General features: G+C 35.7%; 1 protein-coding gene and 1 pseudogene across 1 annotated transcript in view; both read left to right on the top strand.

The window, feature by feature from the left end:
* Positions 1 to 8,243, top strand: part of LOC120781755 (transcription factor glial cells missing) — a 36,112-nt gene extending 27,869 nt beyond the window's left edge. Inside the window, exon 2 of the mRNA XM_040113987.1 lies at positions 6,975 to 8,243. Within this exon, the coding sequence (XP_039969921.1) occupies positions 6,975 to 8,073 (1,099 nt within the window). The 3' untranslated portion in view covers positions 8,074 to 8,243. The remainder of the gene's footprint in view (positions 1 to 6,974) is intronic.
* A 726-nt stretch (positions 8,244 to 8,969) lies between these two features.
* Positions 8,970 to 10,866, top strand: LOC120781773 (annotated as a pseudogene).
* Positions 10,867 to 27,973: the final 17,107 nt, after the last annotated feature.

Here is a 27,973-nt window from a genome sequence, read left to right as displayed (position 1 = left end):
CCGCTTACGCGATTATAGCCGAGTGAACAACAGCGCGCCAGTTGTTTCTTCTTTTCGCTACGTGGCGCCAATTAGACATTCCAAGCGAAGCCAGTTCCTTCTCCATCTGGCCCTTTCAACGGAGTGGAGATCTTCCTCTTCCTCTACTTCCCCCGGCGAGTATTGCGAAGAATACTTTCAGAGCTGGAGTGTTTTCGTCCTTATGTACGACATGACCTATCCAGCGCAGCCGCTGTCTTTCAATTCGCTGAACTATGTGAATGTCGTCGTGTATCTCATACAGCTCATCGTTCCGTCGAATGCAATATTCGCCGTGGCCAACTCGCAAAGGACCATAAATCTTTCGCAGAACCTTTCTCTCGAAAACTCGTAACATCTGCTCATGAGTGACTTATAGGGTTGATATTTGTTCGTCGAGAGAGGACTTTACTCTCTCTCAATTGCCTACTCCGTTCAAAGTAGCACCTGTTGGCAAGAGTTATTCTGCGTTGGATTTCGAGGCTGACATTGTTGTTGGTGCTAATTCTGGTTCCAAGATAGACGAATTTATCTATAAGTGTTTGTTTGATGATAGGAGATATTTTGTCTTGCCCTCGTTCGCTGCCAGACACATTTGCTTTGCTTCCTTATCCAGTCTGGAGAAAACAGAACTAACGGCACAAGTGTTGAGGCCAATAATTTACGCCAGCAGCTGTACACTCTTATAGAAGATTTCTTGATTGAGTTCTGCAGCTCGAATGATTTTATCCAGCAGCACATGAGAGATAGAAAGTCGCTTTGTCTGAATCCTCGACTTGACTGATTAACTGAACTCTTTGCTATCTGTACGGTTATGCGTAACTAAAGTGAGATGTCATCTAACGGAACGCTAGAGCTGTCAGCGCCTTAACGATCAAATCAAAAGTCAAATCGATATTGCACAGTGGGCGATTGAGCCTCGTTAGCGGCATTTAATTAATAACTTCTAAACGAAAAAAGATATCTTCAGACGGTTTTTTTTCGCAGCTCAGAAAAAAGTCATAGAATTTTTTAAGAAAAAAAATTTTGTTTAAATTTAATTTTTAATTTTTTTTTAATTTGTTTTATTTTTTTTTAATTACCTTAGCCTTCAATAATCAAATTTTATAAATCATAATTATCTTCGGAATCTTCAGAATCAGAATCAGGCATATCTAGATGCTTCATTAAAAGCAAGCTCTTAACATCATCGTCCATAATAATATTTTTTGCAGTCGAAATTGAAGACCCATTTGACAATGAAGATATCAAAGGGTCAGACGAAACTAATAAAGCATTTATGATATCTTCCATTGTATTTTTCCTGGAATTTTTTCTTGTATTGCTCTCGCGTATGTTTCGATAGTCCTTGTTCCTGGCTTCAAGAGCTTCTTCGGACATCATACCAATCGGAAGAGAAAAATTGTTTATTATATCTGCTCCATGAATTAAAATTCTGTGAACAGACAATGGCATGTAAAACCAGGAGTATGCTTTAACAAAAATTTCGGCAGTTTTCAATGCGTAAGATCCGAATGCGTCCGAATTTATGTCATATCCACAAACCAATGCTCGTAAGATTACGCTAAATCGATATATTAAATCATAGCTTGCTCCTGTTATACGAGCAGCCAAATTTGGTTGTTGGAAAAACCTCCTTGCAGTGTTTCCGTTGCTCGTGCTGCCAGTACCAGCTATTGGAATATCCACCAACAAATGCATTTCTTCCCTTAGCTTCTGCTGAATACTTCTTTTATTTTGTTCAACGACATCCTTGTCAGCACCATGAGCTTGCCACTTTTGTATTGGTATTCTATATGCAATGTGCAAAACACACTCGAAAACCCTAATCCATGCGTGAAGACTTGATAAGCCATATTCAAATAGGTTTGCATTAATAGGAAAGCTTTTCACCAAATTTAGATCGTTCATATTATTGGGAGTCGCGCTACAGATTCCGCATGTTTGCGAAGCCGATTCCGATATGACACTGAACGTTTTGCCATCAAGCATGGTCATATGAAATTGGTGATCATTTCTTAAGGTACTCACAAATGTTGGAAAAATATTTAATATTTGGCTCTTAATGTTTTGAATTTCTCTGCGAGACAAGTCTGCCGATTCTTTCTTGCAAAGTAATTTAATGGGTCGACAATATCGGGTAGAAGAAGGCCGATTGTTTTTCCATAAAACTGTCGATCCTTTCTGCACTATCAATGGTACCATACAAATTGAAAATAAATATTGATCTATCATCTCTCCATCGAAGTCATTAAATTTTTGCCTGTAAGTAGAATGGCCGCTGCTGCCATCACAACCCCATTTGTAGGTAGCCGTTAATTGGGTGTTATTGTTATTTTCAATATGGTTTTGAAAACTTTCTGGGTGTGCTTCAATAATCCTAGCAATCGTATGGTCTACTAAGCTTTGTAATGGTACTTCAGCGAAATGATCAGTGACCGTGATGACACTAGGATAGCATTTTTTTCGCACAACGCAGTTTGTCGTAGCATGGATATATATCGCCGTTTTGCCCTTTAGCGGCTCTCTTTGACAAATTCCATGTGTACTTGGTATGTCCAACATCTACAAATAGCGCCAGTGCTTTTTCATCAGAAAGTTTTGTCGGTAGACGCTGAGGAGTACTCATAGTTTTCAAAATCTTACCGCTAAACTCTTCGACATATCTTTTTGTGGACGTCCAATAATTTCGGAAGATGTTCTTTCAATCAATACTAACGGCGTATTTAGCCATTCCTGGTTTTTGTTTAAAAAAAAAACTTATTTCTTCTACAGTTTTTCCACTTTTCTACAACTAGTAAAATTTCGCAGCTTTTTGCCAATCTCGTACTGCTCCTCCTGAGTATATTTAAGGTTTTTGAGAACAGTACCAAATACAAAGTTTTCCATGGTGAGAAACTTCTTGGTTGGGATCGCTTCTTCATGCCATACTAAAAAAAAGTACCCGTTTTGCTACCGACATTGTTCCTAAAAAGTGCCATGATTTAAAGGTAGCAAGTAATAGCAGTTCATATTACACATTTTGGACGCACAAGGACTCATACTTCCAGCTAAAGAAAGAGTTAGACCTAATCCGTGCGAATGTTGTAACTTTTACTCCACGAACGACAGGTGCACGCTAGTGCGGGCTAGTTGTTAATACACTTAATTACCACTACGTTTTATGAACAAGACATTTACAGACCGGTCACAAACACTGATTTTTTATGTAATACAAACCTTGAAGTTAATAAAAAGCCACACTTTTAATGAAACAAGTAAAAATTGTAAATTTCCAAGGAGCTCGAAATCAATGCGCACAACAAAGAAAAAATATTGTAAAGCACTTGCTAAAACATATTTTGTGTTTGACAGCTCACAGCTGATGATCAGCTGATCGTAGAGCTTATAAAAAACAGCCAAAAATCTAATCAAAGCATCTGATATCGTTTTGAGAAAAAAATTAACGCTTTTTCAAATTTGAAAATTTGAATTAAATGCCGCTAGCGAGGCCCAACCGCCCACAGTGTATTGGTGCGAATTTTAAAATTGAAATCAGAATGAAATAAAAATTGCAACTTCTTTGACTCTATCTATGCTAACGCGAACTTTGCGACCTTGAACGAGAATTTCAAATGTCTTGTCGTTTCGGCTCAATACTTCGTATGGACCGTCGTATGGCGTTTTAAGAGGTAGTCGAACAGCATCATCTCTCGAGAAAACATGTGTGCAAGTTGCAAATTCTGCTGAACGAAGACATTGTAGTTAGCGTATTTTGGCGCTGGAACGGGTTGAATTTTCCTCATCAATTCGCGTCATTGTTGAACGAATTCGGTGCATCTATCGTCGTCGATGTTTTCGAAGAAATCGCATAGCAATTTGAGTGTATCGCCATAAACCATCTCTGATGATGTTGTTTTTGTAGAAAATCTGTAGAAAACAGATCCTTAAGGACAGATCTTTCAGAGCCTTTAGGTAGTGGAATACAGATATTAATCCTTAATATCTTCTTGGTTTCTCTTGATTTCTCGTTTTGTATATTTCCAGTAGGAACAAAATAAAGAAAACACTTTGTTGCAGATATTTTAATTTATAGCAGACACACGTGTTTATTGTTCAAGGAACCAAGTAGAAAAAGAAAGAGTAAAGCCGTATAATCCAGAAATGACAAATAAATATCGATATTCGATATATATGTATATATACTGTTTTTGCCTTTAATGATGTGATATTTCCACAGTTTTGATGCCCTCTTTGAACACATAGCGAAGAGCAAGCTTGATCATTGGCAGTGTTTCGGTCCAGCGTTCGTTGTTTTAACATTTCATAGCTGATTTCATGGTTCGATGAAAACGTTCGATCATGCCGTTGACTTGAACGAAGGTTTTTTGTTCCAATCATACGCGCTAATTCGTTGAATAGTTTTGCTTCGAATTGCTTGCATTGATCTGTGGTGATTTTAGCTGGCACATTGTAGAAAGTTATCCAATCGTTGATTAAAGCCTTGGCGACGGTATCGGCGTGAATGTCTTCAATTGGAATAGCGAGTGTATCTATCGATGCAAGTAAGACAATAGCGATAACCATTTGAAACTGGTAATAGTCCGACCAAATCGATGTGAATCCATTCGATGCGTCTCCTTGGTGTAGAAAAACTTTGAAGTGCTGCTTTGTTGTGTTGTGCAATTTTAGATTATTGGCATGAAATACAAATTTGTACCATTTCGGCAATGTCCTTTTTCATGTTTGGCCAAACAAAGTGCTCGCTGATCATTTTGATTGTTGACTTTTTACTTGGATGAGCCATGTCGTGAACAGAGTTCAATACTTGTTGACGAAAATCCTTGGTGATGAATGGTCGTACGTGCTTCGTTGAAACGTCACAAACAATGGTTTTGGTTGCGTTCGGGATATTAACTAATTTTAGTTGTAATGTTGACGTGTTGCTCTTCAAAAAATCATTCAAGTTTTGGTTGATTTCTTCTTCAAAATTGATTGCTTCGCAGGTTGATTCGCTCTCGATGCTGGAGAAAAAATCGGACGATGTTGTCTTGCTAGCGTCAACGTGAAGTGCCAGTTTAACATTTGGCAATGGATAAGCTAACGTAACTGCGTCGATCAAAGCTCTTTCGGCGTCTTCCAAATAACTGACGATTTGTCATTTTTCTTGTTACTTTTGATTAGAAAGCGTAGTCGGCCTTAAGTTTGAGCTGCATTTGGAATAAAATCGCGATAAAAGTTAATCATTCCGAGAAATTTACGAAGTTTCTGGCTATTTCTGGCTTTGGATAATTTGCGATAGTGTTATTTTTGTCGGTTGATAGTCGAATGCCGGATTTACTGACTCGATGACCCAAAAATAACACCTCTTCCTGCTCGAATTCGTATTTAGCGACGTTGATTTTCAAGCCGTGTTCGCGTAACCGTTCCAAAACTATGCGAAGATGTTGAAATTAAATTCTTCGATGCAATGCAAATGTCGTCGATGTAGCAGAATACGAACTTCAAACCGAATATGTCATAACGTTGAATTCAAACAGCCCAAACGATGGGATTATGGCTGTCTTCTTTCGATCTTCGTCGGCGAGTGGAATGTTGAAATAAGCTTTCTCCGAATCAAGAAAAGAAAAAATTGCCTTTCTGTTTAGATTATGCGTGAAATCGTGAATGTTTTTGACTGGGTAACGATCAAGAACTGTTTGAGCGTTCAAACGGCGATAATCTCCACACGGTCGCCAAAGTCCATCCTTTTTTAGAACCATGTTTAATGGACTGGCCCATTCACTTTGTGATGGTTGACAAATTCTCATGTTGATCATGTACTCAAATTCTTCCTTAGCGTTGACGAGTTTCTCTTAATTTAAATTTGATGACGAACAGCTGTTTTCGTTACTTTTGTCTTATCATAACAAGTCGTTGTCGTGAGATTCTTAAACTCATTTTGCGGCTGTTTCCATACATTGTCGCTGTTGATTGAAAATACCGGTTCATAAATGACGAAGTTAGAAAATCATTTTGCTTCGAGTTTGGTTTCTCTGTCAATGAATTGCTTTCCTTTGACATCAACCAGACCAAATTTGTCGAGAAAATCTGCACCCAAAATTGGTTTTGTGACGTCAGCGATTATGAATCTGAATGTGAATTCTCTTCGTAGTCCTAAGTCGATTGAAATTAGTTTGTTACCGTATGTGTTGACGATTGATCCGTTGGCGGCGAATAGCGAATAATTCGATGTTTTGAGTTTCTCTTTAATTGATGGTTTAGGCAGAATTGAAAAATCTGCTCCTTTGTGAACTAAAAAATTAAGATGAGTCTTAGGATCGGTGATAAAGAGACGGCGTGATTTTTGACTGCCCGCTTCGCTGACCGTCGGAGGCGAAGCGATCTTTAGTTTCCCTCCTTCTTGAATGCCCTCGGTTGTGAACACTTCTTGGCATCAGCGCCGAATCGATGATGATAAAAACAATTCGGGAACTTTTTAACCTAGTTTTGTGAACGACCACGAGAACGTTGTTTGTTGTCCGTTGCTGGTGTTTGACTGCGGCCACGTTGATTGCTGGAAGAATTTAATTTGATTTCATTGATTTCTCGTCGGAGAGCGTCAATCGTCTTCTTCAAGGCGGCGAAAGTCGCATTCTTTGGCCATTTCATTCAGCTTCTTATTTTCCGAATCGGTGAAATCCTTGATCAATCGGCTTTTAGTTGCGTTGTATCTCCCTGTTGCGTCAGTCAAGCTTAAGCGTTCGTTAAAATGGTTGGCAGGTTAGAGCAACTACAGCGATTGACTAATGTGTAGAGGGATTTCGGACTATATGTTAGATTATTGAGGGATTTTGGTAAGTGATGCCTCTGCATCACATACATATGTATATATGTACTATATATTCTTAGGTAGTCCATAAAGTTAAAAAGTTACAGTTGATTATAACTATCTTAAAGCTTTTACTAATAAAAATGTTTTAACATTATTTTTTCAGAAATTGCTCAGGACGTTTGGAAATACAACCTTGTAAAGGCCATTGTGGATATCCGGTAACCCATTTTTGGCGTCGAGCCAGTAATGTTATATTTTTTCAAGCAAAAGGGACACATGACCATCCAAAGCCCGAAGCCAAGGGGTCAACTGAAGCACGACGTCTTTTCGGTAATAGCCGACGTATTCGCAATACATCTACTACGCTTACACAACGAAAAACTTCTCGCAATAATAAATACCGCAGTACTAATAACCACTTTATGAACTCACAGCACCGGTTAGATAAATTAGAAGAACAAAGGAACATAACGAATTATTGTAGTATTTATGAAAGTCCTCACAACGTGGCTCCATTTGCTCAAGAGCAGGAAAATCTGGAACAGTCTAGACTTTTACCTTCAGAAATTACTCCTTTCATGTCCTCAACTTTATGTTTAAATACAACTACATTAACGGATAATTCGAATTTAAATCACATGACTGCGGCTTCCAATGTTAACAGACTTGAAAATAATTTTACAATGCTCGAAAATTGTCAACCGTCATCTGCTATGACGTCTTCAGTTTCACTTTATTACTCTCCTTCTATGCAGAATCAGCAATTACAAAATACGACAAAGAAATCTAAGATAATGGAGTTAAGTTCTACAAGCGAAACACAATTCTTTACACCAGTTTATCATGAACCGCGCCGATTCAATGAAAATTATGACGACACATCCAGTGTAACTTCTAGTTCCGGCTACAATTCAGATGATTATTACTATCCCTGCTTTGTGCCATGTTCAGCCTCCTCGACCTCTCTAACTCTTGCCAGTAACCAATGCCAAGAATTAGCAAGGTCAGTTGCTTACTTTGCAGCTCAAACAACTGAAATATATAATACAGTATTTGAACCTGTTTCGGTGCAACAGATTCAGCTACCTAATGTTTCTAAAGATTTTCATTTCGACTTTATTGAAGAATATCAAAACATGAACTCCCATGAAAAAAATATCGAAAATCATCAAACACAGTACCAGCACGCTACTTATGAAAGCAACACAAATTCTGAGTTTTATTATTCGGGACACGATAACGCATGGAATTATTGTCTTTAATTATTTAATTTGAAATAAATAAAACTAGTTTAATAATTTTGTTTGTAAATATATACGGTATAGATCTTAATTTTTACTCACAACTCAGTAATAACAATGTAATAAAATCAATTGTAAATAAATACGTTTGAAAAACAAATAAAGGATGGCTAAGTTTGGGTGTAAGCGATCATTTTATACTATCGCGGGAAATATTTTCAGCACTCATACAAATCAATATAAATTGTATAAAGTCAACTGCAAAATCAAAAAGCATTATGTTGAGGCCACAGGAAAGTCTGGATTGATTACATTTACTTTGGACATTCAACTGGAGTACAGTGTGTTAAAAAATTAGTGCTAAGTACACAAAATTTTTCGAAACAACTTTTTAACGAAGCATCCTAAAAATCCCAAATGAACCATTAAAAAACTGAAAAGTTTTAAATACGAGTTGTGCGAGTTAAATACGAGATGTGCAATGTAATTTTTATAATTATTTCCTAATTCCATTTTTCCTAACAAAGGAAAAAGTTTTTTTTGAACGCACTGTATGTTTGAAAACATGTTTCTGTATTTAGTACAAAGCCCATTATAACAACAAAAATTCTTATGTACCAAATTTTGTATATTTTAGTTTCATTTTTCCCTTAGTTGTAGCATATTATAGGCCTTCGCATAACGACATTTTGTGTGCCAATGAACATGTGTACAAGTTACATAGATTAATTTTTTCTTATCGCTTATAATAGTTCTAAGTCTGTCTCGTTTAGGTTTCATTAGTACAAACAACCGTTACCGTTTCACATTGCGAGAGTATAAAAATTATAAAGGAGTTGCGTAAACTTATTTTAGTAAGCAATCCAACAACAAATTTACACTACAAATACACTAGCATAAAATTTTATAATTTTACGATGCTTTATGACACGTTGTGAGTACAGTAGACGCTCACAAATTAGAACTCTCAAAAATTAGAACATCCAGAAATTAGAACCAGAGTTTTTAATGCATTGGACGCTCTGAAATTAGATCTTGAGGTTCTAATTTCTGAGAGTTTTTTTTTATTTTTAACACAAGGGAATTCCCATTCTTGGGTTTTATTTTACTGAACAATGGTAAAATAGAAAGGGGAATCCCCAAGTTATATTTTAGTGTTTGTTTTGCCATATTTTTGGTGTTTTTGTCATTCATTATGTGAAATTTGATACACGTGGACATATTTTGCTAGACTCTACCGAAAACTAAAAGTAACTTTCTAAAAATGTTAAATAAACGTAAAAAAACACTTTATCTTTGGAAACCATAGTAAAGATATTGGAAAAGCTGAACAAAGGAGTTCAAGGGGAGTCGTCTAGCGCTAGATTTCAATGTGAGCAAATCTGCCATCAGCTATATCAAGTCAAATAGATCATCTATATTAAATGCTGTTTCCAACACTTATCAGGAAGCAAAAATAAAACTATGCATAGTGCGAATTCCCGAAAATGGAAAGTCGTCTTTATGAGTGGTTTTAAAACAACGGAAAGGAAGTGTACATTGACAGCAACAATATTAAAGGAAAAAGCTGAACAAATGTTTGGTGAAGAATACTCCGATAAAAATAAAAATGCATTCCGAGCAAGCGATGGTTTATTAAATTTAAAAAAGCGACACGGCATTCGTTTTTAAAATTGGTGACGAGATTCTTTTCTAGTGATATTGCCTCGATCACTCCATTTATTCACAGATTCCGCGCAAAAGTCACTGAGATGGGATTAATAGTGTCTCAATTATATAATGTGGACGAAACCGGATTATTTTATCGTTGCCTACCAGATAAAACATATGTCTCTGCTTGTGAAAAAAGTGCGCCTGGATACAAAAGTCAAAAAGAACGAATTTCAATTTTACTTGGTTCAAATGCTGATGGCTCTCACAAATTAGTGCCCTTAGTTATTGGAAAAGCCAAAAATCCCAGGAGCTTCAAAGGTTTTAATAATCCACTTCATTACAACTTTTCCAAAAATGCTTGGATGACGTCTCGGATCTTTCGTGATTGGTTTCACAAGATATTTATTAATTAAGTAAGTGGAAATAATTTTGCTTTTAATTTCTTTAATTTTAAAATATTTTTTTGTTTATAGGTCATCCAGTTTTCTCAAAAAAATAACTTGCCTCCGAAGGCTCTTTTACTTATTGATAACTGCTCCGCGCATGCACCAATTGAGCATCTTCAAAGCAAAGATGGCAACATAGTTGCATATTTCTTGCCGCCAAATGTAACAGCAGCTGTGCAACCAATTGATCAAAATCCCGTAAAGTTAACTAAACTTGTTAACAGAAGTAAGTTACTTGCTGCAATAATAGCTGAAGGTGGTGCACTGAATAGTCTGTTGAAATCCCACTCCATCCGAAAGGCAATAATATTTCTGAAACAAGCTTGGGATGAGATAACGCAAACGGTGATGAGGAATTCTTGGACAAAGTTGTTAAATTGGGACTCTGACCAATACGACAGCGATGATGATGTGCCACTAGCACAGTTACTTAACAAAAATGAGGACTGCAATGAAGCTCTCCAAGTAAATCAAACTCTTTTAGCAGGAATTGATCCAAACAATTCCATGTGTATTGTTGGCATCGAGAAATAGAATGGAGATGAGTTTGAAGATGGAACTGGTTACGACCTAAGTAGCGATGATGAGTTTTCTGATAGCAGTGAAGACGATGTTGTTGAGAACATACCAGTTATTTCAAATACTATAGCTATTGAAAGCGTTAACAATTTAATAAATTAGTGCAACAAGAGTGAATTGTCTTCCAGTAAACATATAGCCAATCTTTTGGCCCTCCGTAACGATATTGCTATATCGGATTTAAAGAAACCAAAAAAACAAACAAATATTACTGATTATATGTCAAACAAAAATTAATTTTGAACTGAGCCCTTATTCTGAATTTGTAATTAATTTCTGAAATTTTAAGTTGTTTTTTTTTAATAATTGTTATGTAATGGACTGACTTGTTATGTTTTTAAATAAAATAAGAAAAAAAAAATGTTTTTTATATAGTTTTTGGAAGTGGCTTAACTCTTAGTTTTACTATTTACGTTAAAAAAACTGTCCAGAAATTAGAAAATTTCGCAAATTAGAACTACCCCAAAAACAAAGTGGTTCTAATTTCCGAGCGTCTACTGTACCCCTATAGATTAAGCACAAATTAAGTATGCCATGCAGCAATATGGAAAACTGAATGTGTTTAATTACAATCTTAGGGAATTGTTTTTAGATTTAGAAGTATTAAACTGTGTAACAAGTTTACATTTCAATTACACTCATGTACGAGAATTGAAAGTCCTAAAAAGCCTTGTAATAAAATTTAAAGAAATTAGTTATTAGGTGTCTACATGATTTAATTACCGTGCGATTATGTACTGTGATATAATCACAAGCCCCTAAATTTGAGGTTTTAAGTTAGAGACAATTTTTGTGACTTAAGACGATTTTGCTATTCTGTAGGTGAGAGTCACAAAATCCATTTCATTGTATTATTCAGAGATGTTTTTACACTTGAATGAAAATAAATATGTCGATAACAAAAGTAAATTTTCTATAACAAAGACAAAAAACATAATAACCAATAAAATGAAAAATATATGTTGACTTTGTTTCATAATATTTACGAAATTTATGTAAAATTGATTTATTTTTAACCTTTTCGTGTTTGAGTTGCTTACAAAATATAAAAAAACGACAATCGATTAATATCTAAGATGATCTCTATTCAGTATATTCAAAATGGCAAACAAGGGTTTAATTATGTGACCTGCTAACTATCAGGTGACAAATTTGAGACAATATTTTGAGAGTTACGCTAGAGATTGTTTAGTAAATATTAACTAGTCACAAATTGAGACTTTACCACAAAATGTCTCAAATAGTGACTAGAGATTGCTTACAGAAGCTGTTAGAACACTTCCAAACCTGTGAGAAAACGCGAAACTGAAGGTATCATCACCAGGTTGTCAAATATCTACCTTCCTTCCCTTTTTGTTCTTTATTCAATGCTTTATAAATAGTGTTACAGTGATCGGATTTAGTTAAAATATGCGCCGTTTCGTTTGATAATCCATTTCCGTCTGGACGGCAACTTCATAATAACCCCCTCCAGCGGATTTGCCTTTAACAAAGGAAAACTTAAAAAAAGCGCGAATTTTGCGGTTAGTGAACTCCATGTTTACACGTCTATAACTATTGAACGCAATATCCAAACTAAACCCTCATAGCGTCGTTTTGTAGGTTATGTCAAGACCTTTAAAAGATGTATAGTATTGCCAGATACGAGCTCTGTAGCGTTTTATACATAGCCGCGAAATTCAAAAGACAAAACGGCGGAAGGGAGATATTTTACAGCCTAATATTTTAAAAGCCGTAATAAAGCCGTAGTTTTGCTTTTACTATTTGTTCAAAGTAATTTAAGAAACAGTGAAAGGAAAATATTAATATTTAGCCTTTTAACTTTTCAAAATTAACAAGTTTTTCATTTCTTCACCCTATGGCCACTCATAAAAGTATGCATACGATTATTCCGGCAATGATTTACCGCTATACTATATTTCTAAAGAAAAGTTTTTGCTTTTTCTTGCTACAAGTTCAGTATAGATTCACATTTATATTGAGCACTACATTTTTGTGATTAATTGTAATTGCAGTGCAAAATGCCGAAAAGTTCCGAAATTTCTTTAAATTTGCGAAAAATCGTGATTGATTTAAAATCAAAAGAAAAATCTCTTCGGAAAATTGCGGAAACCGTAAATTTATCGAAACCTACGGTTCAGATATTAATTAAAAATTATAAAAAGAATGGTTGTTACACAAGCAATGTCAACAAGATCAGGACGCCCACTTAAGATAGACGATTCGTAACAAAATGACTTGTTCTGCAGAGTTGCTAGAAAAAAACCATTACTTAGGGATATGTAAACAGGACCAAACGAATGAATTTAAATTCAATATTTTTGGAGGCGATGGACACCCAAAAGTTTGTCGTAAAACGAAAACAGCGCTTGACCACAAAAATGTGGTTTCAACCGTAAGTAACAGTGAAGGATCAGTGATGATATGGGGCTGCATGGCAGCAAATGGCATTGGCATATTACGGTTCATAGAAGGAATAATGGATATGCACATGTATATACAGATTTTAAAGGACAGTTATCTTCCAAGTGTACAAAAGCTAAATTTAGAGGGAAGATCCATATTTATCAGGATAATGACCCTAAGCATTCTTGGATGCTGGATTGAGAATGGTTACTATATAATGTGAAACAAAACGTCCTTCGCAGTCACCAGATTTAAATGTTATAGAGCATTTGAGGGATCACCTTAAAAAAAGATAAAACTTCGGAACGTTACCTCAATATCCGCACTTTAAACTGTTTTGCTTGAGGAATGGAGTAAAATACCGGAAGAAACCACTAAAACATTGGCTTTTTCAATGCCAAATCGACTGTCTGCTGTGAAATAAGCCTCCCCACACAACTTAAAATATATAACAATACATTTTTAAAGACGTTGTTGGCACCAAACCAATTCCAGATTTATAATCAACAAATTCTATGGCTTTGAATGCTGAACATAAAGAAAGTAATTTCGCACTTTTGGATGACTTTTTGAGTGTTAGCGTTGTTCCAAATCAGTCAACAGATGTCCGTGGAAAGATTGAAGCGTTGAAGCTGCCATATATGAAATCTAGCAAAAGTGTTCTAAATTTTGGGAAAGAGAGTAAGTCAAGCGATCCAGAGATTTATGCCCTAAGCAAAATACGTTTTGCCATACTACCAACTCAAGTAAGCTTTTTTACTTAATCTAGAGCAAAATATACAGCAAGTGCTTAAATTTCTTAATAATTGTAGGTAATAGAGCGGGCGTTTTCGTCTTTAAAACTGGTGCTGTCGGATAACCGAAATCGATTAAGTCACAATACATTGGAAAATATACTTCTTGCTCGGCTCAGATCAATTTTCTGAAATAGTGCTATAGACAATTTAAATTTATTTGAAGACGATTAATTAAGGTTTTTATACGCATAATTTACTAATTTCTATTTAATTACTACTTACTTTGTTCATACCAAATGAATACATCCTTGCATTCTTCTAGAGGACAATGGAAAAAAAACTCTCAAGTGCGCCGACATGACGACGGAGAACCAAGAACAGAAAGACGCAATAAAACGAAATATTAGAGGGGACGGACATACAAGCGCATGAACATTCAGCAGCAACAGCATCAGCATATCAACGCGGGAAAATTTAACCGCATCATGTTACATTTGAATTTATAATTAAATTTATTATAATTATAATTATATTTATAAAACAACAAAGAATTATACACTCACACACATTATCATCTAATTGTATCTAATAACTCATATACATACATACATATATTATATTTACTCCAATACACAAATTTGAATTGTCATCGAAATTTAATAATTTTATTTTATTTGGCACACCGGCAAACACAACGGCGACAACCCCGACATTTTGGTCCTTCGAGCCGGATCGAGAGCCTCATGAAATAAAACCCACCCAATTAACCACCGTCATCAGGATTTCGGATCATCAGGATTATTTCTTTTCTTTTTTTTTATGTTAAACTACGTTTTTGCCAAAATGTTACACCTAAGCGAAAAAACATCAACATAAGGAAAAATTTAAAAGGTCATAAAACTGACACATACGAACGCCAAACCCTTTGAGGGTTTTACTATACTGACCTAGTACCATCACCCTGACTTGGAATTTCTCACCCCCCAGATTAGCTGTTGTACTGTGTTATTGGTTGTTTGATTTTCATACTCTTGCAACCAGTTGTTACAGAGTATTATAGCTTTGTTCCCCTAACGGTTGTACGTATCACCCAAAACTAATCGAGATAGATATAGGTTTATATATATAAGTGATCAGAATGACGAGAAAAGTTGAGATCTGATTGACAGTCGGACTGTCCGTCCGTCCGTGCAAGCTGTAACTAGTGTAAAAATTGAGATATGTCGAGGAAACTTGGTATTTGGAATCCTTAGTACCAAAAAATGTCGAGTTCGTAGATGGGCGTAATCGGACCACTGCCACGCCCACATATAAAGTGACATAATTAAACACTAAATTAAGATATAAGTTGTAATTTTGTACAGAGGATTGCACTTAAGCTACAACAACCAAGTTCGCTGAGTCCAACTCTTATAACAATTTCCACCGATAGTGTGAAAATGGATGAAAATGGAGGATAATCCCGCTTACTCCCCATACTAAATCAAAGTATATGTCAGAGACATTAAATTTTACCACCGCGATGATATGAGAGAGTGTTGAGGGAGTTGGTGTGAAAATTGGACGATGGGCGTGGCGCCGTCCACGTTTTGGTGAAAACCGATATCTCTGGACTCGACCAACCGATTTCCACAAAATTTGGTACGTGGCATTTTTTTTTACTTTCTCATGTCACAATGGACGAAATCGGACAACAACCAAGCCTACTTCCCATATAGCGCAATTTTAAATTCCACTTGATTCGTTCAGTTTCTAGTAGACAAATCTAGAAGCTTTGCACGAATAGTGTATTTAATATGTCACACCTTATGACCAAAAATTGTCTAAATCTAATAAAAAAACTGTTTAAGCCCCAACGCACTGAATATTTAGACCCCGGTACCGATAGTTGAAAGTATAATGTATAAAGATTTTCGAACTTCGAGGTGACTTTATATTGACGCATATATCGGCCAATATGTGAGTGGGATATTTCCCGTGGCCAACGCGCGAAGGACCATAAATCTTTCGCAGAACTTTTTTCTCGAAAACTCGCATAGTCGACTCATCAGTTGTTGTCATTGTCCAAGCCTCTGCACCATATAACAGGACGGGAATTTTGAGTGACATATAGAGTTTGGTTTTTGTTCGCCGAGAGAGGACTTTACTTCTCAATTGCATACTCAATCCGAGGTAGCACCTGTTGGCAAGAGTTATCCTGCGTTTGATTTCCAGGCTACATTGTTGGGAGTATTTACACTGGTTCCAAGATAGACGAAATTAGCTACGACTTCAAAGTTATGACTGTACACAATTACGTGAGAGCCAAGTCGCGAGTGCGATGATTGTTTGATTGATGACAGGAGATATTTCGTTTTGCCCTCGTTCACTGCCAGACCCATTTGCTTTGCTTCCTTGTCCAGTCTGGAGAAAGCAGAAATAGCGGCGCGGCTGTTGAGGCCGATGATAGGGATAGGCAATCATCGCCATAAACTTGTTTCATCAATTGAACGTTTCGGTCAAAGTTTTACCAATTTTAAAACAAAACTTAATGTTGGCTCATATAGATGCCGCCACTATTCACAGAGAGCAATCAATTACCTACACCATAGAAACAGTCTCTAAACCGCAAAATGTCTATCAAAACCAATTAATTCTTGAATCAGGCAATAATCCGTCGAAGAAAACATTTGTGCTTTTCGGAAACAAATTACGTCACTTCCTTACGTTTACTAAGAGACTGAGACTTAGTACAAAATGCTGCCAGAAATCTGATGTAATTAATGGTATTCATTGCAAGCTACCTCAGCTAGCGCAGTAATGGCTAATAACCACATTCCTAAATACCAAATTCCGTCACACAAATAAATTTGTACAGACATTTTTGACCCTAACGAACATATACATATGAGGCACGTATACATTAATATGTAATACGCTTGCACTCAAGAAATAATATAAACATATTTACTTAGGTTTGGGCAATTGATTACAAATGCACTTGTGCACTTGAAAGTAATCCCAAACCATGCAGCATAAACAACCCTGCCAACCATGAGCGGGTAAAAAACGAGTGAGTCAGTAGGTAGTAAAGTGGGTAAAAGTGGGTTTTCCCCTCACACGTACGTATACATGTGATCATACATCTCTGTTGTGCTCATTCAGCAGTGTCATATAAAAAAGTATATCTGTCCTGCTCTAATATCCCCAATCGACGGCTAATGCAGGGTTGCATTTTAAACAGCTGATGCAAGGTTGAAATTTTTGAAGCCTACTTCTAAAATTTCAAACAAAATTTTTAAATTTTTAAATTATTAATTTTATTGTTTTTAATACAAAGAATACACAATATATTTAATTAAAAAAAATCCGAATCATCCGAAAAAAGATTATAAAAGACAAATACCTGAAATAAAATACAAGTTATTAAAACCTGAAAATAAAAGAGCGAAAAAAGATTATAAAAGACAAATACCTGAAAATAAAATAAAGGTTATTAAAACCTGAAAATAAATAATAATTACATTGAATTTTTAATATCTAAAAGAAAAAGAACGATTAATTGTATGAAATGATAATAATATCTGAAAGAAAGCATTAATATTAACTGAAAAAATAAAATATATTAAATACAAATAGAATTTACTCTGAAAGCAAAGATTAATTAAATAAAAATAATAATAACTTCTGGAAGAAAAGATAAATATTATTTGATCATTTAAAATATAAAACAAAAATTTATTTTCACATATTATATTGGATTGTGCAGGCCGCCTTAAACTCATAAAATACATATGTACATACATATGTATGTATTTATTTTTGCGTATTATATTGGACTGCGCAGTCCAATTTCAAAGTACACACATTTTAATACGATATTATTAGCTTCACTTGTATGTATGTATGTATGTATGTAACTTTTTTAAGTGATACTGAAACGTAGAATATTTGAGCGACACTGTGGGAAGGCGTATGTATGTATGTATGTGTGTATGTAACTTTTTTAAGTGGTACTGAAACGTAGAAGTTTAAGCAACTCACCAAAAATATGCAACATCTATATAAAGCTAGTTTTGGCGACATTTGAGTAGCATATGTACATACTGAAATATACATATGTATATCCTTAAAGAAAGTATACTTTATATAGATATACTTATGTATGTATATATGTAAGTATAACCGCGCACCAGAAGAAATAATATCAAATAATGCAAAACATGTGACTTTTAGGTAATAAAAAAATTAATACTTATAATAAAAATTTTGTAGTAAAAAAAAAATTCAGATACTAGTTTTCAAAATGCCTCCGAGAAGCAGCTGCAGTAGAAAACTCCTTTTTTTAACTTTGGCTGTCACGTCGATGTGAGCTTTTTAAAAATTGTCCCCGAATCTAATGGCGGAGATACCGATTTAAGTTATATTCGTTTATACATATTTCACAATATTGGTAAATCTCATAGAAGAAAAAATAGATTCTTTCAATATAAAATAAGAATTCATAAAAATTTTAAATACACAAAGAAATATTCTACCTATACAATCAAACGAAAAAAACAGTCGAAGTGTACGGTTGTGACAATTTAAAATTATAAGCGAAATATATTTACATAGATTTTCAAAAAGTCTGTGCGTCGTATAGTATATTTGATTAAAATCGTTTCATTATAAACCAATAAATTAATTTTATTTAACGAATTGTTTATACAAAAAACAACAAGTCTCAGTGAAAGAATGGAAAGATCGTCAGAACACTTAAGCGAATTAGAGAAAATAAAGGAGAAAAGAAGGCTCTATATGAGAAGTTATAGAGCTAAGCAATCGAAGGAAGGCAGAGAGACTCGCTTAAAGCGATTGCGTCAGCATGCAACAGAAAGCCGAGCCTCAGAACCAGAGGAAGTCAGAAAGGATCGTTTGCAGCAAATGCGTCAGCATGCAGCGGAGACCCGAGCCTTAGAACCAAAGCAAGGCAGAGAGGCTCGTTTGCAGCAAATGCGTCAGCATGCAGAGGAAAGCGGAGCCTCAGAATCAGAACAAGCCAGAGAGGCTCGTTTGATATAAATGCAGAAACAAAATGAAGAGGTCCGAAGGTTACGTAAAGCCAGTATAACGAGCTTTAGGCAGGCAATTAACTCGTTTTGCGATGCGATATGTGAAGTTTGTACTAAACGATGCTATAAACATCAAATTTTTAAGTGGATTGTACGAGTAGATGCTACAGCAAACACATATTTGCCTAATGAATTAAAGCAAAAAAAATGTTTGGTTGTTTGAAATCGTTGCAAAAGCCATTTGAATTCAGTGAAAAATATTTCACCATCGAAATCTTATTGGAACAATCTAGATCCAGGCTTTATTCCAGACGTGATTTCGGAATTATCTCAAGCCGAGCAAAGGCTGATTTCACGTGTTATTCCATTTGTTAAAATTATAAAATTAAGCGGTGTATTTGGGCAATATAGTTTTCGAGGTCAAGCAGTATTGTTTGCTCAGGATGTTTTCGAAGTTACTGAAAAACTTCCGAACATGTTACCAAGAACCACTAATAATGCTGGAATAGTTGTCATTACTGAGTTTTTGGAAAATATTAATGTAACGCGACAGTTTTCAGTATCTAGGCAAAAGGTATATGATGCACTACATTGGTTGGTCGCTAACAATCCCCTTTATAAAGACGTCACTATCGATCAAAACGTCATAATGAATGAGGAGGATATTATTAGAGTAGAACAAGTAAGGAAGGGCTAAGTTCGGGTGTCACCGAACATTTTATACTCTCGCATGGTAAAGTGATAATCGAGATTTCATAATAGACATTTACATATTTTTCAAATACCGTATTTTTGTAAAGTTTTATTCCGCTATCATCATTGGTTCCTAATGTTTATACTCGTATTATACAGAGAAGGCATCAGATGGAATTCAAAATAGCTTTATATTGGAAGAAGGCGTGGTTGTGAACCGATTTCACCTATATTTCGTACATGTCATCAGGGTGTTAAGAAAATATTATATACCGAATTTCATTGAAATCGGTCCAGTAGCTCCTGAGATATGGTTCTTGGTCCATAAGTGGGCGGCGCCACGCCCACTTTCAATTTTTAAAAAAAGCCTGGGAGCAGCTTCCTTCTGCCACTTCTTCCGTAAAATTTAGTGTTTCTGACGTTTTTTGTTAGTCGGTTAACGCACTTTTAGTGATTTTGAACATAACCTTTGTATGGGAGGTGGGCGTGGTTATTATCCGATTTCTTCCATTTTTGAACTGTATATGGAAATACCTGAAGAAAACGACTCTGTAGACTTTGGTTGACATAGCTATAGTAGTTTCCGAGATATGTACAAAAAACTTAGTAGGGGGCGGGGCCACGCCCACTTTTCCAAAACAATTGCGTCCAAATATGCCCCTCCTAATGCGATCCTTTGTGCCAAATTTCACTTTAATATCTTTATTTATGGCTTAGTTATGACACTTTATAGGTTTTCGGTTTCAGCCATTTTGTGGGCGTGGCAGTGGGCCGATTTTGCCCATCTTCGAACTTAACCTTCTTATGAAGCCAAGGAATACGTGTACCAAGTTTCATGATGATATCTCAATTTTTACTCAAGTTACAGCTTGCACGGACGGACGGACGGACAGACAGACATCCGGATTTCGACTCTACTCGTCGCCCTGATCACTTTGGTATATATAACCCTATATCTGACTCTTTTAGTTTTAGGACTTACAAACAACCGTTATGTGAACAAAACTATAATACTCTCGTTAGCAACATTGTTGCGAGAGTATAAAAAGCTCCACTAGAGGTTATGAATGAAATCAATGATGAACTTAACAATAACACTAGTGATTACACAAGAATATCTGATTTTTCGAGAATTGTGCGTGCTTCACGGCACCAAGGAAACGAGCTCATATTCACATCAGGATTTGCAGGTGTACAATGCTGTGCGATGGCATTGTCTAACATCCTAAGAGCCAGTATTCTTGCACCACAACAGTGGTTTACAAACACCCTCAACCTGAATATGATAACGGGTGACCAAATCTACAGCAATATACGATTTCAAACGGAGCGAAATTTAATGGCCTATCGTATTGAAGACGATGGATACCTACTGGTGCGAAATTTCCACGCAATAAAAGATGTTTTAGTCGCATTCGGCAAACGGTTTCAGATCACTTTTGCCGATGAACCAAGCATATATGGAAGCTTGAGAGTGATGTACTATGATAACAAATATTACTTCACTAACTCACATTCTTGTGGTCTAAAGGGATCTAGAGCAAAGGATAACAATGGAAAAACCTGCATTATCGAATGCGACAATTTAGACGAGTTTGTGAGGATTTGTAAACGTACAACAGGCAGCAAAAATGTGCAGTATTCTCTTGATTACGTTGATGTTGTATATGAAACAGATGAGCCTGATGAGATTGAAATACAGCAGAGTATTGAGATAGTAACGGCTGCGTCTGAAATGATTACTGCTCAGCATGAACTACCTAATCATTTAATTCCACTGCAGACATCTTTGACCGATCAACCCAATGTGGAAGATGAACTACAGGTTTCACGGAACCTTAACGAAATTAACCGCAAAACGAAAGACAACATCGTTAATATCGGACATGAACTGAAAACAGAAGAATTTGCCTGGTACTTCTTGTTTCCTTACGGAAGAAACGGATTCAAAGAACAAAGGCCTGTAAATATTACAGCGTTAGACTACTTTCAGTTTAGAACTTTGGGAAGTGACACAAGATTTCAACGTAACGACTATCAATTTTATGCCTTATCCTTCTTTGAATATTATAGAATCAAAAGCACTATATCTGCATGCGGCAAAAAAATTGTTAATCAAGAAGGAGCAATAGAAAATGTCCATATTTATGTAAAAAATTTAAGAGGTTCGGCAGCTTATTGGAGATCAGCTCTGATTGAACTATTAACTCAAATCAGATGTTTAGGACCTCCAACATACTTTGTAACATTTAGCTCAAATGATTTCAACTGGCTAGACCAACGAAAGGCTTTGTTAATAGCCGATGGTAGGGCCGATGTTGATCCCAGTACTCTCGATATTTATGAGACCCAAAGACTTATCGAGAAGTATCCAATAATTTTGAGTCGACATTTCATGTTAAGAGTAAATGCTCTAATGAAATTTATAAAAAAATAATGATTATGTGTTTGGCGGAAAACTGAAGCATCATTGGTGGCGCATAGAATTCCAGAATCGGGGCAGTTCTCACCTTCATATGGTGATTTGGATCGAAAATCATCCCGAGTTTGACTCAGAAGAAGGGAAACTTCTTCTGGATCGTAATTGTTGCTGTAGAATCCCTCCAGAAGAAGAAGACCCAGAACTTCATGAATTAGTTAAAAAATGTCAAATTCATCGGCATACACAAACTTGTTCAAAACTAATACTTCTATAAGATGCCGATTCAACTTTCCACGCCAAAAATGTGACGAGACACGAATTGTGTCACATTCTTCAGATGATTTTCTTCGTAACGGAGGTAGAATTTGTTTACTTAAGCGTCGGAAGGAAGATGCTTGGGTAAATAATTACCACCCAGAGTTGATAAGACTGTGGGCAGGCAACATGGATATTCAGCCATGCGGATCAAACGAAGCGATAGCGTACTATATAGCAAAGTACCTATCGAAAGCAGAACCTGCAGGTATAGATTCTGGAATTACGCAGGCAGTACAGCAAATTCAACGCGAAGAAACTGATCTTTGACGAAAACTGTTCAGCATATGTATGAAGATTCTTCATGAACGACCAGTATCAGCTGCAAAATGTGCATATAGACTTTGTCATATCCATGTGCCATATTTTATAGCAACATCAGATCCCGACAACTTTTTCTATAGCTTACTTCTTCAATATATGCCTTATCATTTGGAAACTGAATTAGTTAAAGGTTTCGATAATGCAAAAGAGGCGTTTTTACATCGAGAGAATCGTTTGAAGGAAATGAGCAGGTATATGCGCCAATTTCGAGAGCGTGACCAACAGCTTGAAAATGCATTCAATCAGATACATGCATTTGAAATTTTAGAACAGCCAGAGATTATAAATCCTGAAGTTATAGAAGAAGAATTACCGGACACAGAAATGAGCAACGATCAATTTCAAAGAGCACAGTACGCTATGAATATTGATCAAAAACAATTGTTTACTGTCATTACAGAGAGTATTAAAAATCAACTTAATGGTGATATTAAACGAGAGAAAAATTTTCGTCACAGGTGGAGCAGGCACCGGAAAAACTTTTCTCTTTAATGTATTGAAAAACCCAGTTAACCGATGTTATGGAAAATTGGTCGTGAAAGTTGGTGCTCTTACTGGAGTTGCAGCACGGTTGGTCGGAGGTTCTACACTACACAGCCTGTTGAAACTACCAGTACAAAAAGATGGCGTCATCATTAACATGCCACTTCTTACAGGAAATTATTTAAGAGGGATGTGCTAGTTATGGCTAAACGTTGAGTTTCTGTTCATAGACGAAATTTTAATGGTGCCTTATGAAATGCTTTGCATTATCGACTCTCGTTTGCGCCAACTAAAGAGACAGGGCGCTTGTTTTGGAGGTATAAATGTCTTACTCTTTGGTGATTTAATGCAGTTACCACCTGTCCGAGGACATCAAGTATTTCAACAGCCAGAACATATAAAACCCGCTACACATTTCTGGCGACAATTCCGCCTGGTTGAACTCCAACAAAACATGCGTCAACAAGAAGATACGACATTTATAGATGTGCTTAATGCTTTAATAAAATTCACTTACTTACCTTCTTGTTGTACGAGCCTCCTTTACGATGGTACGATCACGAATGACATGCGCCTTTCAATCGTTTTTAATACGCTTTTATTAGCTTCACTTGTATGTATGTATGTATGTATGTATGTTTGTTTGTAACTTTTTTAAGTGGTACTGAAACCTAGTATATTTGAGCGACACTGTAGGAAGGCGATATTAAGTTTAAGCAGCTCACCAAAAAGATGCGCTTAAAAGTATGCAACATCTATATAAAACGAGTTTCGGTGACATTTGAATAGCAAATGAGTTGGGCGTCGACCGCTCATAAGATTCAAGGTATGTATTTTTATAAATATACGTTCTCTGGTTGTACAGTAGATCATGCAGTAATTTATCTGGGCTCTCGACCATTGTATAAACCTACAAGTAACAAAAGAATCAGCTGTTTTCCAAGAATTTTTCACAGCTGAGATCACCTGATCGAAATCTGCCTTTTTTAGGCACAGGGATGTAATTAAAAGAAATGTAGTAGATCAACTTTTTTGTGAAAAAGTATTTGTAACGGAAAACATTAATGAAAACTTTCAAGAATATTTTTGAAACAAAAGTTTATTGGATATTTATCATACCTCACCACCTCTGAGGTTGCAATGTAGGCGCGCTACCGATCTTTTTTGAGTGTTCGGTTCACCAGGAGGCCTATTTTCACCCTTTTTATATACACAGTTTTAAATCAATCTACTTATTATAAAAAATATGACTAGACAAAAATAAATATATAAGGTCAAGTACAATTCATGAATATTAATTACATTAAAAATATAACATTGACAATATATGTCAAAACAATCAATTGGAAACTATTTAAAAAAAAACCAAAATAAATATAAAAAATCAGGTATAATTCCATTGTATGTATACATTAACAATACAAGTCAAAACAATCAACTAGTAATTATTTAAACAAAAACTAAAATAAATATAAAAAAATCGGGTACATAGTTTTTACACAAATATTATATAAATATTTTTTTATACATTACAATAATTAATATTTTGGACAAAACTGATTAAATTTAATATTTAGGAATTTAAATAATCGAAAAATATTTGAATATTTTATAAAAATATTGTTAAAGTTATAAATTTTAAAACCTAACACGGCAACACACAATAGCAGATTTGAGGCATTTTAACGTTTTAGTAGTAGAATATTTGGGGGCAACCCGTACCAAGTGACTAATTCGTAGCAGATGTGTTAGTGAAAAATGAAGGATTGGTTACTTGTAGGTTTATACAATGCTCTCGACTGTTTGCTGCTGGACAAGCTTATGTAGCACTTAGTAGTTGTAGATCTTTGGACTGTTCAAAGTTCACAGGTAAAACCCCATGTGACAGTGAAGCTTTAGAAGAAATGATTCGATTAAGAAGTAATAATTCGTAAAGTCGTGAATAGAACTTGGTCGCAAATAATATAACAATAAGTCAATGAAAGGTTACGAGTAGATATGCTGCCTAATTATCGATTTACTTAACCAATACTACATGTCATAGTTCATACTTTAACAAATTTGGGGTTTCTCACATCAAATTAAAAAATTAAAAATAAACAAGAAAAAACGTTAACTTCGGTTGCACCGAAGCTAAATACCCTTCACAGGTGCATTTCTGTTAGTAACTATGTGTTCAGTTTGTATGGAAGCTACATATATGCTATAGTTAACCGATCTGATCAATTTCATCGGAGATTACATTGTTGCCTTAGAAAATAACAAATACCAAATTTCGTGAATATATCTTGTCAAATGTGAAAGTTGTCCATACAAGAACTTGATTCCCATCGTTCAGTTTGTATGGCAGCTATATGCTATAGTTAACCGATCTGAACAATTTCTTCGGAGATTACTTTGTAGCCTTAGAAAATAATACATACCAAATTTCATTAATATATCTTGTCAAATGTGAAGGTTGTCCATACAAGAGCTTGATTCCGATCGTTTAGTTTGTATGGCAGCTATATGCTATAGTTAACCGATCTGAACAATTTCTTCGGAGATTACATTGTTGCCTTAGAAAATAATATATACGAAATTTCGTGAATATATCTTGTCAAATGTGAAAGTTTTCCATACAAGCATTTGATTCCGATCGTTCAGTTTGTATGGCAGCTATAAGTTGGTGGGCCGATATCGGCCGTTCCGACAAATGAGCAGCTTCTTGAAGAAAAATGACGTTTGCAAAATTTCAAAACGATATCTTATGCTTGGTGACATATTTTTCATATATCGAGAATTTCACGTTATTTTCACAATAATGCAGGAATATTTCCTTCATTATTATTGTTAGTTTATACAAAGAATTATTTTTTACTTTTTAGTTTGATATCCTTTAAAAGCGTGTTTTTTAGTTTTTTTAAACTATATTTATTTTATTACCCTTTTTGGGATTTTCTTTTGGCACTATTGACGAATATGTTTTCTCCTTCGCACTCATTCGAATAAATCAAGAAATGAAAGAAACTTTTTTACATCGCATTTAGGTAAACAAAAAATAACCCGAAAATGTGCGTTGGTGTCACTAACACATACGGAAAAAATGTGTAGTTGGATTGAAATATTTGACACAAGAGGGTAGCCGTGGTTGGCAGGGAATGTGATAACACACACACATGTATTGCATTGTATAGTTGAAAACAACCCCATAATTAGATAACTAAGAACTCAAAAATAGTATATGAGGTTTACAAATTTAAAAATAAAATTAGAATAAAAGATTTCTAACTTGAATAAGGTCTTTGTTTTCCCCCCACCGGTGGTAAGGATCTAAAGAATCTTATTTAAGTTTTAACGTTTGATCATATGGAAATAATCGCACAGGAGCATAACAGAGCTCACCGTGCTTCTCAGGAAGGGCCCTATTTTGAAGGCGATAATAAAGAGGGACAAATGTGATCAAATATATAGAACTATATTATACCCTGAACAGGATTTATTAAGTTTGCAACTAAGTTTGTAATACCTAGAATAAAAGTCTGATAACTCACTGAATTAAAGCGCCACACGTATATAATTTTCATCATATATGATATAGAAGGATCTTACAGAAGCTGGTGACAAAATTGAACAAAGAGCATGGTACCGCCTACCTTTAGGCGAAATCCTATAACATAGCAACTACTTGACATAATATTATCCTGACGCTCTCATGGTGTGAAAAATTGTCGGAATCGGATCATTACTTCACAAGCTCCCAGATGACGAATGTTTTGACCCAGTGACTTTGGCCGACATTTTACCATATCAGTAAATCCGTCAGACCTAGTATTAAAATTCGGAGAGAAGTTAAGCAAATACTGCAAGATTACTTTTTCCCTATAATGGAAAGGAAGGTCAGGGAAGTAGCAGTAAATTGCCATATCTGCGCAAAAGCCAAATTCGCAAGTCACCCAGTTAAGCATCCTATAGGGGAAACCCTCATTCCAACTTTTCCCGGGGAAACTCTTCACATAGACATCTTCTCCACAAATTCGACATACTATCTTACCTGCGTGGATAAACTATCTATATTTCCTGTTGTGCAACCAATCCCTTCCAGTACCATAATCGGCATTAAACCACGAATTTTGCATCCGGTTAACCTGCTCACTGGAACCGGAACTACATATACATATACTGCAATAATTAGAAATCGCTTAATTCAAACACGATAAGGGCTCGTCTTAGAGACTTCTTCAGCATTGATATTGTAAATGTACCTCCTCTTCACAGTACCTCTAATGAACAGGTGGAGAGATTTCACAGTATTGGAGAAATCGCTAGATGCCTGAAATTGGAAAAGGGGATTGAGGACACAACGGACCTCATTTTACTCGCCACAATCGAATGCAATAAGAGCACTCACTCAGTTACAGGCGAAAAACCAGTGAATGTCTTCCATTCGCAGGTAGAAAAAACCGAGTAGGCAAAACCAACAAAAGGCAACACCAAGAATTCATAACAAGAAACGGGCAGAAAGAACATTCGGTGTGGGCGAAACAGTTCTCATCAAGTCAAATAAACGCCTAGGGAATAACTTCATTTTCTTGTACACCGAAGGTGTGGTCCAAGAATATTTGAGCTCCACGGTTAGGGTAAATGGTAGGATAGTTCATAAGGATAATCTGCGTTAGTTTAAGCTAACAACTATTAAGTTCTCCCCTCATCACCACCCGCCTTTCTGTACCTAGACTGCCAATCCTTGCGCTCTCTTTGGCAACGACAAAATTGTGGACTCTGACTCGGACTATTTACCGATTGCGGATGGTGACATGGTCCTATGGGATTCATACGGTTACATCAGAC

The sequence above is a fragment of the Bactrocera tryoni genome, unplaced genomic scaffold (assembly GCF_016617805.1).
Source record: "Bactrocera tryoni isolate S06 unplaced genomic scaffold, CSIRO_BtryS06_freeze2 scaffold_7, whole genome shotgun sequence".
In the NCBI taxonomy this organism is placed as follows: Eukaryota; Metazoa; Arthropoda; class Insecta; order Diptera; family Tephritidae; genus Bactrocera; species Bactrocera tryoni.
The sequence above is the reverse complement of the archived record's forward strand: the minus strand, read 5'-3'. Positions and strand labels throughout refer to the sequence as shown.